Raw genomic sequence first — 21,105 nt, forward strand, 5'->3', positions numbered from 1 at the left:
AGGATTACACTTTCTAGGAGCTGAAACATACCAAGAGCACAAAGTTTCAACTTTTTTTTTATTTTTTTCATGCCTTTTTCCTTCAAAGCAAACACAAATAAACTTAGTACTAAATTTGTTGGAATACATAACAAGGAATATGGTTGCAGAGAATAAAACAAATAAAGAGACAGCGAGACTTAATGCAACTAAGGCATAAGGTGCCTTGTCCTTAAGATAGATTTTGCCCCTTGTCTGGTTTAGAAGGTTTGCCGCGACCACCTCCCAATATTCACCTTTCTCATTGTGCATGCACTCACCAATGAAAAGGCAGGAACAACTTCAAATTCCATCAGCCCAGTAGAAAAAGTTCTTAAATGGCTAAGGTTTTGAATAATGCAATAGAGTTTGATTAAAGTTGTATATTTATCAAAAGTTTCAAGACACAGTACATATGAAGATAAACTCCTTATGAGAAAGGATGGTGTATTAAGAAAGAAAGAAGAGAGATTAAAACTCCTTTTCCTCATCATTGCTACCCCTCTCACTTGTAGCAACCGTTCTGGATGTAAGCGGGTAAAGAAGTTAGCTCAAGAGACTACGATGAGATTAGCAACTTGAAATATAGGACCTTAAAATTAAAAGCATGGAGATAGCGGACATAATGATTAGAAAAAAAATTAATGTATTTTGCCTTCTAGAAGAAACTAAATGGGTAGGTGAGAAAGCTAGAGAAATTGAAAAATCAAGATTCGAACATTGGTAAAGTGGAAAAGAAAAACATAATAATGGAGTTGGAATCATTGTAGACAAAGACTTAAAAGATAGTGTTGTAGATGTCAAAAGAGTAGGGGATAGAATCATAAAAATCAATATGGCCTTAGGTCAAGAGATAATAAATGTTGTTAGTCCTTATGTTCCTCAAATAGGCTTAGCAAAAAACCTTAAGAGACAATTTTGGAAAGATATGAATAATATCATACAAGGGATATCAAGGACTGAGAAAATATTTATAGGAGCTAATTTAAATAGACACATTGGAAAGGATAATAAAGGTAATCAGAGGATACATGGAGGACATAGATATAGAGATAAAAATGAGTTTGAGGATATGATCTTAGACTTTGTCATGTCATATGATTGTATTACAATAAATACTTGCTTTACGAAGAGAGACGAACACTTAATATCCTTCAACAGTGGACAAAATAAAGTCAATTTGATTTTTCTTAACTAGAAGGGTAGATCGTTTATCATGTAAAGATTGTAAAGTTATCCCACGTGAAAAATAAACTACACAACAAATAGTTTGTGTTAGATATATGCATGTATTAAAAAATGGTAGAGAAAGGACAATATCAATTAGTGCAAGAGAATTATGTCATAGAACCTAAAGGGGTAAAATATAATAAAATATAAAGATAAAATTATCAAAGATGGTAATTAGACAATAGAGGATGGTGTAGACACAAACACTCTTTGGAGTAGAATAGCTAGCTCTATTAAAAAGATAGCAAAAGAGACTTTAAGTGAATCAAGAAAAAGATTCTCGAATAGCAAACAAAGTTGTTGGTTGGATCAAGATGTCCAAAGAGTTGTAAAGAGAAAAAGAATTTGATATAAAACATGGCAAAATGTAGAAACATGGAAAACTTTGAAAAGTATAAAGAAGCGTGAAAAGAAGCATAAAAAGTCCTTAGTGAATCTAAACATAGATCATTTAATAATTTATATGCTAGATTAGATACAAAAGAAAGAGGAAAAGACATATTTAAACTTGCTAGAGCTGAAGAAAGAAAGAGAAAAGACTTGGGAAATGTAAAATGTAAAAAAGTGACAATGATAGTTTCTTGGTTAAGAAAGAAGGCATAAAAAAAAGGTGGCGAAGTTACTTTAGTAAGCTATTTAATGAAAACCAAGTAGAAGGTTTAATTTAGAATTGAGAAATGACAAAAAGACTAAAAATATGAGATCTATTCACAAAAATTAGAGTTAATGAAGTTAAATTGCATTAAAAAAGATGAAAAATGGAAAAATTATAGGAGCAGATGACATAACAATTGAAGTTTAGAAATGCCTAGATGATAACAAAATTATATGGTTAACTAATTTATTTAACACAATTTATAAAAACTAAGAAAAAGCTAGATGAATAAATAAAAAACACTTTAATATCTATATACAAAAATAAAGGGAGATATTCAAAATTGTAATAACTACCATGGAATTAAACTCATAGCCATACAATGAAATTATGGGAAAGGGTAGTTGAACAAAAATTAAGGTTAAAAACGAGGGTTTAAGAAAATCAATTTGATTTTATGCGTAGGAGATCCACTATAGAAGCTATATATCTTTTAAGGAAATTAATGGAAAATTTTAGGAAATATTAGAGGGACTTGCGTATGGCTGCTATTGACTTAGAGAAAGCATATAATAGGATACCTATGGAAGTTCTATGGTGGGTTTTAGTCTAGAATGAGTTAATTTCTTGTGGAAATAATTTTCATTAATCATAACATAGGTACAGGTCTGTATAAATAGATGTACAGCAAAAGAATAGAAGGAAAGAACCAAGAAGGAAAGAACCATAGATGCTAACTTCTAAGGAAACTAAATATTCTAGGATATTTACACATTTACAGCCAAGACTCTCTTAGAAAAATAGGAAAGTTGATTAAACAGATTTGAAACTTTCCAACACTCCCCCTCAAGTTGGCTTGAAGATATCTTCCATGGCCAGCTTGCTAATGAAGTTTTCAAACCATTTCTTCGGCAGTCCCTTTGTCAGTATGTCTACTACTTGCTTAGTTGTCAAGATATATGGCAGATAGATTACTCCCCATCTATTTTCTCCTTGATAAAATGCTTGTCTACCTCCACATGTTTAGTTCTATCATGAAGAACTGGATTGTGAGCGATAGCTATTGCAGCTTTATTGTCACAATACAGTTTCATTGGTAGTGAATTAGTAATCTTTAATTCTTCCAATAACCTTTTGATCCATAGTGCTTCACAAATTCCATGAGCAACAGCCCTAAATTCTGCCTCTGCACTACTCCTTGCCACCACATTTTGTTTCTTGCTGCACCATGTTACTAGGTTTCCTCCAACAAAGGTGTAATAGCCAGAAGTTGATCTTCTATCAGTGATACTTCCAGCCCAATCTGCATCAGTGTATACTTCAACCTATAAATTCCCATGTCCTCCAAATAATAAACCTTTACCTAGAGTCCCTTTTAGGTACCTTAGAATCCTGTACACGGTATCAAAATGCTCAGGTCCTGGTGAGTGCATAAATTGACTTACCACACTTGTTGTAAAGGCTGTATCAGGACGTGTATAAGAGAGATAAAGGAGTTTCCCTACCAATCTTTGGTATTGCTCTCTATTGATCACTTCTTCAGCCTTAGCTGGTTGGAGTTTTATGTTCAGCTCTATAGGTGTTTCTGCTGCTTTGCGCCCTAGCAAACCTATTTCTCCAAGTAAATCAAGCACATACTTGCATTGGGAAACAAAAATTCCTTTCTTTGACCTTACAAATTCCATACCAAGAAAATACTTTAAGTTTCCTAAGTCTTTGATCTCAAATTCCTAAGCAAGGATCTTCTTTAACCTCTTTAGCTCATTGCTATCATCACCTCTCAGAAATATATCATCTACATAGACAATAAGGATAGCCATTTTACCTTCACTCGTGTGTCTATAGAACATAGTATGATGGGCTTGACCTTGGCTGTAGCCATGACTCTTTACTACCTTCCCAAAGCGTTCAAACCAAGCTCTAGGAGATTATTTGTCCATACAATGATTTCCTCAATCTGCACACCTTGCCTTTGCCACCTTTCCCTTCAAATCCTGTCAGTAGATCCATAAAGACTTCCTCCTCTAAGTCTCCATTTAAGAAGGCATTCTTCACATCTAGTTGATATAAGGGCCAATTAGAGTGAGTTTCTAGAGAGAGCAACACACGGATTGAGTTCATCTTGGCTACATGAGCAAATGTTTCCTGGTAGTCAATTTCATATGTTTGAGTGAACCCCTTCGCCACAAGTCTGGCTTTGTACCTTTCTATACTCCCATCAGCCTTGAATTTTACTGTAAACACCCATTTACAACCAACAGTCTTCTTCCCCTCTGGTAGGTCACCAATTTCCCAAGTGTCGTTAGCAATTAGTGCATCCATCTCCTCTTGAACAGCCAATCTCCATTCCGGGTGATCTAGTGCTTCCTGAATGGTTCTTGGAATAAACAGATGAGAAACATTTGAAGTAAAGGCCTTATGCAAATCGGAGAGTCTATTATAGGATAGATGGTTGGAAATAGGATGTGTGGTACAGGTTCTAACTCCTTTCCTAAGGGCAATGAGCAAGTCAAGATCAAAAAAATTATCAAAACAAGGATCTGAAGAAGAAAAAGGACCTGGAGTATGTGAAGGAGGACCAACTTGTGTAGGTGATGATGATTGGCCTTGCTCTAGATTTGAAGAGAGAGCTCTATTATTCTGATGATTTCTTCTTCTGGTATAAATACGAAGCTCAGATGAAGGAATATTTGATAGTACTTCTACCCTGTTTGTGAATCAGGTATGCCTTGTATGGGTAGACTAGGATTTCCATTATTTTCACCAATTAAAGTATCGTTTCCTGACCCTTTAAAGAGTGGATGTCAATGTCAATGAAAACATTTGGAAAAGGCTTAGAGGTTTGCCATAACTCATCTTCAGTTTCCTTTTTCTCCCCCTAAAGATAGTTATGGCCAAAAAGAGGCTAGTTTTCAATAAAAACAACATCCATACTAATATGAATTTTTCTGGTCAGAGGGTTAAAACATTTGTACCTTTTTTATTAGGAGCATATCCAAGGAAAACACATTTTTCTGCCCTAGGATCAAGCTTGGATCAAAGATTGGTAGGTATATGAACAAAAACAGTGCATCCAAACACTTTTAGTGGCAAGTTTGATGTTATCCGACATGTAGGAAACATTTTTTTTAGGCAATCTAAGGGAGTGATGTATTTAGCACTCGAGTAGGCATCCTATTAATAAGATAACATGCAGTTAAAATAGCATCACCTCATAGATATTTAGGAACTTGCATTGAAAACATTAGGGCCCGTGTAACCTCTACAAATGGCGATTTTTTCTCTCAGCAATGCCATTTTGTTGTGGGGTGTCACGACAAGTAGATTGATGTTGAATACCCTTTGTTGAAAGAAACGTTCCTAAACATCTATTAAAATATTCAGTACCATTATCAGTTCTAAGGACACTAATTTTCGTTTGGAAGTGGGTTTCAACCATTTTATAAAAATCCTGAAATAAATGTTTAACCTCAGATTTGTAACTCAATAAGTACACCCAACACAAACGTGTATGATCATCAATAAACGTAACAAACCATTTCTTACTAGACGTAGTAGTGATTTTTGAGGGACCCCAAACATCACTATGAATTAAATAAAAAGGTTTGGAAGAATGATAAGCTTTTGATTGATAGGTGCTTCGGTGACCTTTGGATATGTGGCAAACATCACAATGAAGAGAATTGCAATCCAGTTTTTTAAATAAGCTAGGAAACAAATGTCTTAAATAAAGAAAACTAGGATGTCCTAGTCTAAGATGCCAAAGCATTATTTGTTCACGTACAGAAACAGAACTAGTACTATTACTCAAACCCTAAGCTTGTTTATTGTTGAATAACGTCTCATCAAAGTAGTAGAGTCCATCAATCATCCTAGCACTACCAATCATCCTACCCAGTTTTCCTGAAATTCACAATGGGAATCAAAGAAAATGACACAACAATTAGAATCCCGTGAGAGTTTATTAATAGACAGTAGGTTACAAGCAAGTTTAGGGACGTGAAGAACAGATTTGAGTTCTATTTTTCAGAGATTTGGACAGAACCTATTCTAGCAATGGATGAAAAACTTCCATCTACAATTCTAATTTTTTATTACTAAAACAAGGAGAATAAGATTGAAACTATTGTGAGGTACTGGTTATGTGATCAAATGCACCAGAATCAATAATCCATGGTGCAAGATTTAAGCAAAAAGGGTAGGCACTAGAGTTATCATTTGTTTGGGCCAATGAACTAGTAGGAAGACCAGAGGCAGAAGTAGGTTTCAACAATTGAAGACGATGATCCACCTGCTTAGCACTTAGGAAATTAGCTTCATTGGCTTTAGGGACTGCATAATTGCTACCAGTGGGTCCAGATGTGTTGCTCATCCAATTTGCTGGCTTTCCATGGAGTTTCAAGCAATTTTCTCGAGTGTGGCATTGCTTATAGCAATAGTCACACCATACTCAAGGCTTATCTTCCAACCTCCTTCGATTAGAGTAAGGCCACTGTGTAGAAATATTGGCAATAGATAAATCTATGTTATTAGCAGCATGAGGAGCAGGATTATTGGCAGCAAGTAGAGCAGAATTTTCCACAGTCTTATCCTCCTTTTTCTTCATCATCACACTCCTTCAACAATCTTTTCGTCATACTTCAAAAAATACTTCCCCGAGTGGGGGTAGAGGCTATCTCCCTACGATTCTTCCCCTTACTTCATCAAACTCATCATTAAGTCCAACCAAGAATTTAAAAATTATTGCATTCTCCACCATCTTCTTATTGTGATTGCAATCAGCAAGATTTTTCCATTCATAATCATTGAATAAATCCAGATCTTGCCATAGGCCCTTAAGAACATTGAAATACCTTGCTACACTGCCATCTCCTTGATAAGTATTGCTGATCTTCTGCTGCAGTTCATGAATCTAAGAGTAATTCCCAAGGTCAAAGTACATCTGACTCACATTGTCCCAGAGTTCCTTTGCAGTAGAATAGCACATGTAATTAGCACTAATCTCTTCATCCATAGCATTCACGAGCCATGCCATCACCATGGAATTTTCAGCATCCCATATAGCATAAGATGGGTCTGTCTTCTCAAGCTCCTTAGCTTCACCAGTCAAGTACCCTATCTTCCCTCTTCCACGAATATACATCTTAACAGATTGTGACCACCGCAGGAAGTTGGCCTCATTCAATCGTATATTGGTAATTTGGACAGAGTAAGGTTCAGAATGGGTATGTCTGGTTTCAGGTTTGGTTTTGGGTTTAGCTTTGTTTAAAGTTTCAGCCATGGCTACAGCAACAAAAGAGATTAGGGTAGAGTTGAACAAGGAAGAAAACTGTATAAAGATTAGGGTCAGATTGGAGCTGCCAAGGGAAACTAGGGCTTACACAAGGCCAAGAGCTAGACCTAGCTCTGATACCATCTAGAATGAGATAGCTTCTTGTGGAAATAATTCTCATTAATCGTAACATAGGTACAAGTCTGTATAAATAGATGTATAGCAGAAGAATAGAAGGAAAGAACCAAAGATGCTAACTTCTAAGGAAACTAAATATTCTAGGATATTCACACATTTACAGCCAAGATTCTCTTAGAAAAATAGGAAAGTTGACTAAACAGATTTGAAACTTTCCAACATTTAGAAATAAAGGGCATATATAGTAGGTATATTGATTTCATTAAGGATATGTAAGATGTTGTAATGACTAGTATTAGGACTACAAGTGGAGAGGCTAAGGAACTTGCAATCACAATAGATTTACATCAAGGATCAGCTTTGAGCCCTTATCTAAGTGTTGGCTAGGTGAGCATCCTTTAGTAAGAGGAATAGTTATTAATGGATGAACTTACTAAGCATATCCAAAATGAGGTTTCATAGAGTATGTTATTTGCACATGATATTGTCTTAATTGATGAAACTTGAGGAGGAGTTGAATCTAAGTATGAATTATGGTGAGAGCTTTAGAATTTAAAAGTTTTAGGATATGTAGAAATAAGACAAAATATAAGAAATGTAATTTTAGTCATAGTAGGAGGAATATTGGAGAAAAAGTTAAACCTGATGGTCAAGAAATCAATATTGCTAGTAGATTTTAATTTCTTGGATCTATCATCCAAGTTGAAGGAGAAATTGAAGAAGATGTAATGTATAGAGTTAAAGCAAGTTGGGTAAAATGGAGGAAGTGCTTCAAGTGTGCTATATGATCATAGAATACCCTCAAAATTAAAAGTAAAGTTCTATAGGGCGACTGTAAGACCATCTACGCTAGATGGAGCAGAATTTTGGGTGACTAAGGAACAACATATCCAAAAAGTGAAGTTGTCGAGAAGAGAATGCTAAAGTGGATAAGTGGTATAGCATTAGAAGATAAATTAATGAATGAAAATATTCGCAGTAAGTTAGGCGTGGCTCCTGCAGAAGATAAGATATGGACGACTCAAATGGTTTGAGCATCTACAACATAGGCCAAATAGTGTGTCAATAAGGAAGAGTGAGATAGTTACTGTGAGGGCCAATAAAAAAGGTAAGGTAAAACTTAAAATAACTTGGAATGAGATAGCACGTAAGGATTTAATAATCCTGAATTTGTTGGAAGAATTTGCCCATGATTGCTTAAATTGGTGGAAAATGATTCATGTAGCCAACTGCCAACCCTACCTAATGGTACTAAAGGCTTGATTTTTTGTTGTTGTTGTACAGTACATAAATTTCCTTCCAAACTTCTTAAAATTTTTGTCATTTTCTTCTCATTACCACTGCTAACCCCCTCACTCATAAACCCTTCTGAACATTTGGATCTTACAAAATACATAAATTTCCTTCTGTGTTTTTCCTTAGTTTTTCGTTAATATCCTGCCAAAATAATCTCACTTCTCTTCAAAACTTCTCCTCATTTCAACATCCATATGTGCCATCCTTCAACAAGCACAAATCTTCTAACCACTAAACTTGTTAGAGTTGGTTCCCTACCAACAGATTTTTTTCCCACCAAAAACACAGGTTCACCCTAAATCTCGTCCACACAAGCTTCTTGGTCCTTGGTAAGCATTGCCCCCCCCCCCCCCCCACAAAAAAAAAAAATCACAAATGGACGATAAAACTATTCAAGAAGAAAGCAATTGATAACAGTTAATTAATGGCAAAAATTAAGGAGAAAATGATCCAATAAATGGTGTCAATGAAAGGATTTGGTTGGGAATAGTGCAACATCCATATTGGATGTGCCCTAAGATTGTTGGAATGAATAACAAAGAATATGGAAACAAAGGGAAAAAAAAAAAAAATGGGGAGAGAGAGAGAGAGAGGGAAAGAGAGATTTATCAAGGTGAATCGTCATCATGGTTCGAAATCGCGGGTAACGTCGCGTAATGGTCGCGGGATGCGGGAGACGCGGGTGTTACATAACGGAAAGCGGGCGTAACGGTCGTGAATTTTTTTCACGCATGCACAACCATGCCAAAATGTTTGGCATGAAATCCATTAATACATGATTTTTAATGAATTTTAAAGGTCTTCATTCAACCTACAAATGTTTTTTAATAGGCATTATGATTTTTATATTAATTTTAGTGCGCTGTTTACAAAAAAAAAAAACATATTTTTTAATAATTTACATTACTTTAAAATTTACAATTTAACAAAATAAATATGAAATTGTAAATCTTACAAAATAATTATTTAAATGGTAATAGACTTGAACTTGAGTCACTAAAGAGTTGAGACTTGACTAATTGTGTACAAATTAGAATTTATTATAAATTGTAGATCTAATATTAAATTATTAATTGTCAAAGACCTCAAGGTATTAAAATAAATAAATATGTAGAATATTAGTTAATAATTTTTTACTAAATATGTACTCTAAGTTTCTAAGTTCTAAGTTATAGGTTCTAACTCTCTAAGAATCTAACTAATTCTATAAATTTTATATTTTAAAAACTTTATACTATTTTTTTTATTTTAATTAAAAAATTCTACTTATACAATCATTAATAATTTGCAATTGTTAATTTGTATTCTAATTAAATAATAAATAAACTAAATTTATATACTAATTATATTTATAAACTGAAATTATAAAACAAAATTTACAACTTATATACTAATTAGTAATTAAATAAACTATAATTTATAATTTATATAAACTATAAATTGAAATTATAAAACAAACTAAATTTAAAACTAAAATTTACAATTTAAATACTAATTAAATGAACTGAAATTTACAATTTATATACTAATTAAATAAACTGAAATTTAAAGCAAACTGAAATTTACAATTTATATAAAGCAGCAATAAAGCATAAATTGAAATAATAAAACAAAATAAATTATTAAGCAATAAAGCATAAATTGAAATAATAAAACGACAAACATACTACATACCCACTGGCCACCACCCACTTTCCAGTTACCACTTACCCACTCTTGACTCCCACTCCCATGGAAGCTGCGGCCCTGCGACTGTGAGAGAGCTGCTGGCCTGCTGCAGCTGCAACCTACAAGCCTCCAAATTTTGGAGGAATCGAAGGCTTGCTGATTTTTGGGTTCTTGGATGAAGGAGATGAATGACGGACTGAGGGAGATGAAGCTGTACGAAGCAGATTTTGGGGGTTTTAGGGATTTCAAAGCTTCAGATCAGTAGATCGAAGCTGTACGTATGAAGGAGACGAAGAATCGAAGAGTGATTCAAGTGAAGAGGGAACTGAACTCAGCTTGCGGACGACAGATGCAAGGGTTCGAAGGCTCGAAGCTGCGTAACGGACGTTACGTTCCATAACGTTAGTGTAACAGCCGTTACGGGCCGTTATGTTTCCGTAACGGCCGTTACCCATGTGAATTTTTGGCTCGCCACTAATGCGGCCTGAAACGGTATCGAAGACCTGTTTTTCCGTTACATAACGACCGTTATTTAATACCATGATCGTCATTATATTAGATTTAACCCTTCATCCAGTGCACAAGGTTAGCAAGTTGGCAACCACCTCCCAAGATATAACAGCCCTTGTAGTTATATGTACACTCACCGATAAGTAGGAACAGCTTTGAACTTGATCAAAACAAATGGCAGACAAAGATCAGATACAGCTAGGGGTTTTAATAATACAGTTAAGTTTGATTAGAAGTGCACCATATTTATTGCAAAGACCAGAGATAGTACATATGAAGACAAACTGTTTGCAAAGAAAGGAATTGATAACAACTAATTAATGGGCTGTATTAAGCGCAATGTCAACAATAATTTTGTAAGGGTCAAAAGTCGACAATCAAAATAGACAATTGGGTCGGACCTGTGCCAACGGGTGGATTTGCACCTTCCAGTGTGTGATAACTATGTGTGCAACACCCAATTAATCCATTCCTAGACTGGCTTCCCTTGAAAGGAATGGGTTATGGTTTGTCTCGTGCACACATGGGGGGTTGCTAGGTAGTGTTTGGGAGCATGGATGCAGGGACTTGGATTTACATTTATGTGGAATGTGAATTGGAAGAAAATATACTATATTTTATCCAAATCCATGTAAATCCAAATCCAAGTTCAAATTCCATGCTCCCAAACACAAGTTAGTCCTTGTATACTCACAAGGTCCAAAAATACACCCATATATAAAAAGGTCAAAATAATGGTAAACGTGCATGAGGCACAAGATCTAAACCAGAACAAGCCAATGAGCAGGACACCAAGGTATGACCAAAGAGGACACCCTCTTAACTTAGAAGACAAAAACTCAAAAAACAACCAATTTACCAAATATTCGTAAAGAGTCAACTAAATCCAGATATGACAAAAAATCAACAACAAAATTCAAAAAATTCAGCCAAATTATACAATATTCAGATTCATCACTCCCAGAAAAGGTGGTTATATTTTTATTAGTTTAGTTACAAATTCAGTCGACATAATTGTTCAAATTCAACGGAAAAATTAAGTATTTAAAAAAAGTGGAAATTCTGATTAAACAATTAAATTTCCTAAGCTTTCACTGAAATAAATAAATAAATAAAAGGCGAACTATCCAAACACAGAAAACGAAGAAAGAGCTTACGGGTCAGGGATCCAAGCAGGGGGATCGGTGCCGAAGTCCCGGTAGCATCCGTAGAACATCATCTGATGAAAGGAAAAGGGAAGATTGGGGTTTAGGAGGTGTTTGGAGATGTGGCTCCAAGTGGTTGGAGTGGCAGGTCCGTGATTACGGATGATTTCAGTGAGATTACGGTGAAGTTTCTCTGCAACTACGGGAGGTATGCCGAGAGCTTCAACGTCCGCTAAGGTGACGCAGTCGAGGGTTTTGTACGCCATGGAATTAATTCAGTAGAGGAATTAAGGTTGCCAAGTGAGAAAGCGAAGATGATAAAGTTTCGGGATAGAGTATGTTAACTGTGAACTATGGAGGGAGCAGCGGAAGGGATGGCGGGTGTCGGGAAATGCTTCTCGTCGCAGGGACAGGATCACGGAGCTCACAGTTCACGGGGCAGCCTCGCCTCAACCCCCAGTGGAAATACAGAGTGGTGCGGCAGCATTGCTTCCAATCAAGGGATGCCACGCGTCCCCAAGTATGACACTTGGGGACAAAAAGGTTTTTCCAAGTTTATCTTTATTTTAAAATAATATATTAAATATTTTTGTAAAATGACCTTTTTAAATCATGTTAAACGAGATTTGCGACGTGTCAAGACTAACTTTTATCCTAAGCAAATCTCATTAGACCAAATAGTGCAATTTACTCGTCACGCGTTAATACTAAATTGAGCTAACATTTAAATCTCGCACTTATTTTAACGAGATTTGTGTGCATTTATTTTTTTTATTAATAATCCTAAATATTTCATTTTCAAAAATCTTTTTAACTGCAATTTGTAATATGGACTGTTTCAATTTTTTGTGTTCTCCTTTTTTATTTATTTATTATAATAATAATAAATTAAAGTATTGGAATGAATAATCATTTATTAATTTAAACTTTCACATAAAATAAATTAAATTATTGAAACGAAGAATCATTTATTAATATAACAGTCATATATACACTAGTAACAAGATTATTTTTAATTAAAAAGGGAAATCTTATATTATTTTATTCAATATAAATATTTAAATATTAATTAAAAATTATTATTGAATTTGTTAACTAAAAATCTTAATAATTCTAATTTAAATTGTTTTAAAAATAATAATAACACTTATTTAAATACAATCAAATGTCACTTATAATAACACTTATTTCTGTAGAATCTTCTTTTAAAAATAATCATATCAATTCATGCACCTATTCAAAGAAAATATTTTTACTAGACAATCGATATCAGTATGTTTGCAAATTTCATTCACAACTTTCATACACATCCAACGTATCAAATTACTATAAAAATTTCGACAGAGTCTCTTTTTAAAAAATGATTATATCTCATCCATGCACCTATTCAAAGAAAATATTTTTCCTAAATAATCGATACCAGTATGTTCACAAATTTCATTCACAACTTTTATTCACATTCAAAGTATCAAATTAATGTAAAAATTTCGGCAGAGTCTCCTTTTAAAAAATGATCATATCTCATCCATGCACCTGTTCAAAGAAAACATTTTTCCTAAACAATTGATACCAGTATGTTCACAAATTTCATTCACAACTTTCATACCTATTCAAAGCATCAAATTAATATAAAAATTTCGGTAAAATTTCGGTAGAGTCTCCTTTTAAAAAATGATCAAATCCCATCCATGCACCTATTCAAAGAAAATATTTTTCCTAGATAATCGATATCAGTATGTTCACAAAGAGCACATGTTCAAATGTTTCATGTATAAGTCCGTGGAAAACAATACATAAGAGTACCTGTTCAAATCTATGCAACTATTAAAAGAAAATAATTTTAATCGGGAAGGTGGGAATGGTCATAACATTCATTTACAACTTTCATTCATACCTGTTAATCGGAACGTTCATTCACATATACATGCTATGGAAAATGAATAAATATTCCTAATTATACATAAATAATGCAATGATGCTATACAAATGAAAAAAAATAGATGATGTACAAATGAAATAAAAATAATCGATCCTACTACTTCGTATCGCATGGAGGTCATCTTCAATTTCGGGGTGGCTGCCGCCTGCATCTGCCCTCTGGATGCTCATCTATGTCTGGTGTCCTGTCCCGTCGATGTGTTGTATGTCCAACATCTCCGCCAATAGGTACTGCATCATCTATATCCATGTAAAGCAGATGGGGATCTAACGCATATGAAGGCTCTAGACGAGACCGAGGTGGCATAGCGGGTGCATCCACCTCCTCCACATCGAGAAGGTAGTCTAATAGGTATGACATCAATGGGGTGGCAGCAAAGTTGGATGGGGCGTCTGCCTGTCTACTAGACAGACCCACAATATCGGCCCTCATCGAAGGCGCATACGGTGCGAATGGACCGAATACGTACTCCACATATACAAAGGGTGGCAAGAAGGTCGGACTCAATGGACAACTGGAGGAAGCTGCTCGACGTCCTCATACTGGAGCTGGTCGACCTCCTCGTGAAGGCGGGGCTCGTCGAGGCATAGGGATCCATCGGTCGTCCTCGTGGACAAGGTCCAATCCATCTCTCACTAAACTCTGAACAGCGGAATCTAAAGAGATTAGATCAACCTCGTGTAGTACGTCCACCAACAATATATGAAAAAAATGTGTTACCACATTGACATCATAACGTAGACAGTAAAAAAGTAGGTGTGCATTAAAGTATTCTTACGAGGCTCATGTAGATAGCAGTAGTCCTATCCACGAAGCGTTGTGTGATGGACCTACACCACATATAGTATGGGTCATCTGGACGCATCAAATCGTCCTCCGCCACTCCCTGTATAATGTACTATCACCGATGATGCCATGTGTTGACTCTACGAGTCCAATCCGATTTTGATAATGACAAATCACTTAGTATTTTGATATGTGCATTGAGCTTGTGACTAGGAACTATATTAAGCATGCACGGAAGGATAACGAGTCATGGAATCCATAAAGTAAAGCTGACATATCTTGGCAAGATCCATGGAACTCAAAGAGTATGTGAATCAAAATGCAAACGGCAAAGTTCAAGAACGTCATGGGAATGGGTACTTAGAACTCATGTATTTACATTTTCGTATGATTTAATTTGAAGCTCAACTTATACCTTAGAATGACTTTAGGACTCATGCATTTCATGAACATCATTAGGGGACATTCATGGACTTAGAAATAATGCCAAAACCCTGGAAAATGTTTTTATAAAAGAGTCAAGAAAAAAAGCAAAACAGATTTTTGAACTAAAAAGAAAATATACAGAAATTGGGAACTTCAGATGACTGAACTTTAAGTTCAGTTGACTAAAGAATTTCCTCAGACGTATGAAGAATAAGTTCAGTCATCTGAAGATTTATGGGTGAAAAACTGAAACTGGAAGAAGCACCTCAGATGATTGAACCTTGACCTCGGTCGTCTGAACTCGACACTTCGGTTGTCTAACCCTTGACCTCGGTCATCTGACCCTGTGTCCAGGTTATTTTTTCGAAAGATAAAAATGACTTTAGTCGTCTAGGTCCTTGACCTCAGTCGTCTGAACTTGCGGGAAAGATTAAAAAAGTAATTTTTATTGAGCAAACACGCGAGCTATCTTATAATCCAACGGTTGAGATCAATTCTAAAGGTAAACTATATATACTGCAAATCTAAACCCTAGTACACAAGAAAAAAGAGAAACGTGAAAAGCTAACACACAAAAAGAGAAGAACACATCTTGTTGAGAAATTTGAGCTGATTGCAATACGATTGTCTGCACTCCTACCGATATTCATCTTCTTTGTTTTAATTAACTAAGAAAACTAAAAGGGATCTCACTCATACATCCTTTGTTCAACTTGGTATTGTGGTTTGATTAATCTATTTAGTTTTATCAAGAGACTCTCATATCAACATCTATTTTTGAACATCTTTAGAGAAGTTTGATATTAAGTTTTCTCATTCATATAAAGATTGATTTTGACATGTTCATAACTTGAGAAAGGTTTTAGTTATTGGTTGAATCAAGAGTATATTTATTTTTCATAGAGCTTTTCATTGCTAAATCCATTTTTGAATATTTGATAAGAGGTTGATTTCGTGTGTGCATATAGTAAATCATTTTTGTGAAGATTACCACTACCACTTGAGAAGAGGTTTAGGTATTAATTAAACACGTTTGGTTCAAGTGAGTTTTCATTCAAAGAATTGATAGTTTTCAATATAATAAAACTACTTATTTGAAGATTCTTAGTGTTTCTAACTATATACATATTGAAGGATATTTTTTGAAAATCATATAGTAAGTATGTTGATCCTTGGTATTCTCATCATATAGATACATATATATACATTAAGTCAAATATTACCAAGATCACATTGAGATTGAAATACATAGAGAAATATTATTTTGACAAAGTGTGTTTCACATCTTTGCAATCTTCAAAGTTGTTTTTGTAATCAAAGATTTAACCTAAATTCTACGAAGCATTGAGTTATACAAATATTTTTGGGAGATTTAATAAAAAGGGGTTTTGTGTGTTGAAGCATATCATTCATAAATGATTGTATCGTTTCATACATTCTGAACTTCAAATTTCATCATATGACAAATGTATTAGGATTTTGAATTGTACTCACCAGCTTTGTTTGGAAGCAAGTTTGAGTGTTTTACAGATTTATTGTATTCACAGTTCGGTGTGCGAACTAGGTTTGAGGAGAGAGTTGTATCTCTTGTAAGCAGCGGAGTAGGAGGAAGTTGTACCTTTTGTAAGTAGCGGATTATGAAGGAAGCTCCATCCCAATTTAAGGAGTAGGGATTTTAGTGAAATCCTTGAGTGGGTTGCTCAAGGCGATGACGTAGGCTGAGTTGGCTAAACCTCGTAAAAATTGCATTTGTCTTCTCTCTTCCCTTAACTCTTTATTTTCCGAATTTCACTTTATTATTCATATTGCATATGTATGTTGAATAGCTCTACACACATTTAATTGGGTAAAAAGAACTCATTGATAAAATCAATTTAAGTTAGTCATAAATCCCAGCAATTGATTTGGTAAATATACAAATAGGGATTAAGTGGTAAATAGGTTCAAAGAATTTTAAAATACCTAATTCACCCCCCTCTTGGGATTACACCTTAATCACCACCATGTAGTTACGTACATCTCATGCTCGGCAGCCCAGTTCGTGACCCCTCGACCGTGTTCATCAATCTCGTGTAGGTCCTCCTCATGTATATTTACCCCTGACGTCAAAAAGCGATCAAGAATGCCTTGCCAATAACCAAACTGACACATAACTCGGTCAGGAAGATACCACTTGATAATTTGAAAGCATATGAGTGGCACTCAGGCTACCCACAAGTCCCTCCCGATTGCATAATCAGTGGGTAGGTCGGTTAGAATATCATCCGTGTAGGGCGTCCATATGAATTGCACTTAAACATAAGTAAAATGTAAGAGGTGGGTCATGTATCTGATAGAAAACAATTATGATTTGTTACACTTGAATAGGACTATGCCTCATGCTCCTGGGGCATGTCCAACCAAGGCAATGTATGTTGCGCAACCGACAACGCCATCAACTCATCCCTCCATCTATACAAGAAAATACGTAAGTTAATAGGTGTAATGACTAGTACGTACTACAAATTAGTATTCGTAGTACTCATACCACGAATGCATTGTGAATGAAGTTACTAATCAGAATGCGAGTGGGACTGGGTCAATCAAACGATCGTGCTCGTCCCTCTCAATATGCAGGACACCGCGGCGCGTGGGAGCTAAGGAAGTGAATCTCTTCCAGGCCCAAACTTGTAGTAAGCAGAGTGGGTCAAAGATCTCCCGCTACGACTGGTCAGCATTGCGGCATATCTCCCTATAAAGCCACACTAACATCGCGGACCCCCAATTGTACGAGTGTATCTCTATCGGATCTACAATGAGTGGAAGGAACATTAGATGCGCATAACTCCTCGAAAGGTCGCAAAACAGCGTCCCACATATCAAACGCAACAGGTGGGCTCATGCATGGCACGTTATAGTATGCGCATCTGCATCAGCCAAGAGCTGGTGAAACATTACCCCCTCAAAAAACCGTATGCTGATGCGGGCACTAACCATCTCGCTATCAGGTGGAACCACCCTTAACAATCGCTCGCATATACGGCGCGGTACTCCTCCCTGACCGGCTGCCCCCTCCTCTATTGGTCTAGCAGTACGACATATGACGGGCCTCCCATCAATCGGCAATCCGAACAAAATTGTAACGACCCAAAGAATAATGGTATTTAAATAATAAAAAGAAAGAGAAATGGAAGCCGAAAACAGAAGGAGGCAGTCGACTTCATCGATGACATTGCATTTTGGAAAGGATAATCCCGAGAAATTTTTTAGCTCCTTGTTGACGAATACATGGGACTCGTCGATGAGGATAGGATTCGTTGACGAGAAGATACCGAGAGAAGATTTTTGGAAGCCTGAAATTCGTTGACGAGGGTTGGAGTTCGTCGACGAAATTTCTATAAGACTCGTCAACGAGGTGACGTGGCTCGTTGACGAATCCTGTAGTATAAATAGGATTAAACGAGAATTTTCAGTCATTTTCCTGTGCCAAATTCTTCTCTCTCTTCTCATACGGTTTCTCCTCCTTCTCACTAAGATTTTGGGTCAGATTTTCGCCGGTTCAGCGATCTGAAGCCACCACGACGCTCCTGGGAAAGTTCTCTACAAGTCTGCCAGAGCGGATCGTCGATGGGGCTGAGTTGGAAACCATCCCAAATCCAGGGTAAGGCTTTCTACTCAGTATTTGGTTAATTGATAGTTGTAGGAAGTGATATACGTGTAGAAATACTGAACTTTAGTTCTGAGGAATGCTGTTTCCAAGGTGTTGAGTTGGGAACCCTGTGGGTGCGGGATAGATTTTCTTAGGGGCTTTTTAGGAATCAGATAAAGGGATAAATTAAGCTAGTATTTTATGAAAAATATGTATATTGTTATAGCATTTGATTTCAGGAAAATAAATATATTTATATATGATTTATATTTGAAAAAATACTGTTGAAAATGATGGTATGTTGAATATGTGAAAAACCTGTTAGTGTGGCATGAGTAAAAATTGTTATGAAATACTGTTTTTTGGGAATGTGTTAATGATACGGATTTTTATAATTGGAAAATTGGCGTACGAGCCGAGATTTTTATATGTTTTGCCAGCGTACGGGTCGTGCTATGTGTATGATTTGCTAGCGTACGGGCTGAGCTATGAATATATTTTGCCAGCGTACGGGCCGTGCTATGGATGTGATTTTCCAGCGTACGGGCTGAGCTATGTATATGATTTGCCGACGTACAGGCCGAACTATAGATGTGATTTTCCAGCGTACGGGCTGTGCTATGATATGATTTATCAGCGTACGAGCCAAGCTATGGTACAATGTGAAATACCGGCATACGGGCCGATGATTTTTCATGATATACATATATATGCAAAATGATATGATTGATCTAATAATTAATGATATGAGATATCCATGTATCACAGTTTCAGTATATGTTATATGATATCATAACCTGGTTGGCTTGGTTTAGGCTAGCACTTGCACGGTACCGTTGCTATGTGTCCATGGTCTTCATAATCATGATATTTGTGTTAACACCGCTGTATGGAGTGGTGTGAGATTGGATGGTCGATGTGGTTTTGAATAAGTGTGTGAGTGCCCCTGGTGTATAGACCAGGTCAAGAAAACCCATCAGACTTACAAACTGTACTTTTGACTTGGCAGTGGTCGACCAACCATTGTCAGGTCCCGCCTTCGGGCCACACAACCCAGTCATGTGGGGGTAATACATGACAACAGCCAGCTAACCTACCAGGAATGTTTTTGTATTATTATTATTATATGAGATGACATATGTTTATGAAAATGCAGTATGTTCTACCATGTTTTGATGATATATATGTTTTCCCATATTTGACAAAACAGTTACTGAATATGTTCTGTATGGTATATGTATAACACTGAATACTCATGTTGCCACACACTTGTATTAGTTTATTTCCCTTACTGAGAGGTGTCTCACCCCAAAATTTTATAAACTTTTCAGAAGCCCTAGATAGGAGAGTGGGAAAAGCCCTGTTGATCTAGTGTTGTTTGTCTGCCCTCTTTGAAGGGTAAGTTTTTAGTAGGCACAGTTGGATTTTGTGGGAAATGTCCCTAGATCTTGTTTTTGGGATGTATATACTGAAATACAGTAGATATAGTGACTCTAGTATTTATGATAATGTGATGGATGTTTTCGTATTTATAATAATGTGATTGTATGTTTCCTGCAACTTAGGCTTCCGTTATGTGTTCTGATGTATCCCTAGTACCCACGGGTCGAGGTGGATTATAATCTTCTAAGTTGGGATTTGCGATATTGATTTAAAAAAAATGTGGAAATTAAGCAGGTCGTCACAGTTTGGTATCAGAGCTTAGGTTATTAGGTTCTGTAGACTTTAAAATTCAGTAGAAACAATACCAGAGTTTAGGAAATGATTTAAGGTTGTTGTACAGTCTAGAAGTAGGACTTCCGTGGTAGTTTCTGTGTTTTTCCTGGGGTGACGATTTCAGGAAATCCATAGCAAGCTATTGTGGGTTGTGTTCCTATAATGTAGGACTAGGGATTAGAAATGAGTTAGGAATGTTGAGATAAGTGGTGAGGATAGGTCGGTAAATTATAAGGATAGAATTTCTAAGTTGTGTTTGTTGTTTCCAAGATGGATCCAGGAGGAAATGGTGCCCATGCTAGTGGCAGTGATGGAGCAGGACCATCAAGTGCAGTTGGGACCGAACCTAACGCGGTATTACGTAGCGTGGCTCAGCAGGTTATGACTGAGATCGCTAGGAGCTCGAGGGAGCAGAGTGGTCCACTTGCAGGCCATGGGTGCACTATAGAAAAGTTTACGAAGATGAATCCTCCGGCGTTCTCTGGTGGAGTTGATCCTGCAGCTGCTGAGAACTAGATATAGGAGACCAAGAAAGTCTTGGCTGTGTTGCAGTGTACTGAGGAACAGAGGGTCCTCTTTGCCACCTATAGACTGACAGGAGAGGCCGAGAGGTGGTGGACTACAGTGAGACTATTGGAGCAGCAGAGAGTGACTCTGATAGCTATGACATGGGACAGGTTTAAAGAATTGTTCTTTGATAGGTATTTTCCAGCTACTGTCAGGGAGGCTAAGGTAGAA

At 36.2% G+C, this 21,105-nt stretch overlaps 1 protein-coding gene across 1 annotated transcript in view; it reads right to left on the reverse strand.

Annotated features, from left to right (window-relative positions):
* The window catches only part of LOC131146117 (probable acyl-activating enzyme 17, peroxisomal), a 78,381-nt gene extending 66,026 nt beyond the window's left edge, over positions 1 to 12,355 (reverse strand). The window contains exon 1 of the mRNA XM_058095471.1: positions 11,885 to 12,355. Coding sequence (XP_057951454.1) covers positions 11,885 to 12,138 — 254 coding nt within the window. The 5' untranslated portion in view covers positions 12,139 to 12,355. The remainder of the gene's footprint in view (positions 1 to 11,884) is intronic.
* Positions 12,356 to 21,105: the final 8,750 nt, after the last annotated feature.

Source organism: Malania oleifera, chromosome 13 (assembly GCF_029873635.1).
Source record: "Malania oleifera isolate guangnan ecotype guangnan chromosome 13, ASM2987363v1, whole genome shotgun sequence".
NCBI lineage: Eukaryota > Viridiplantae > Streptophyta > Magnoliopsida > Santalales > Ximeniaceae > Malania > Malania oleifera.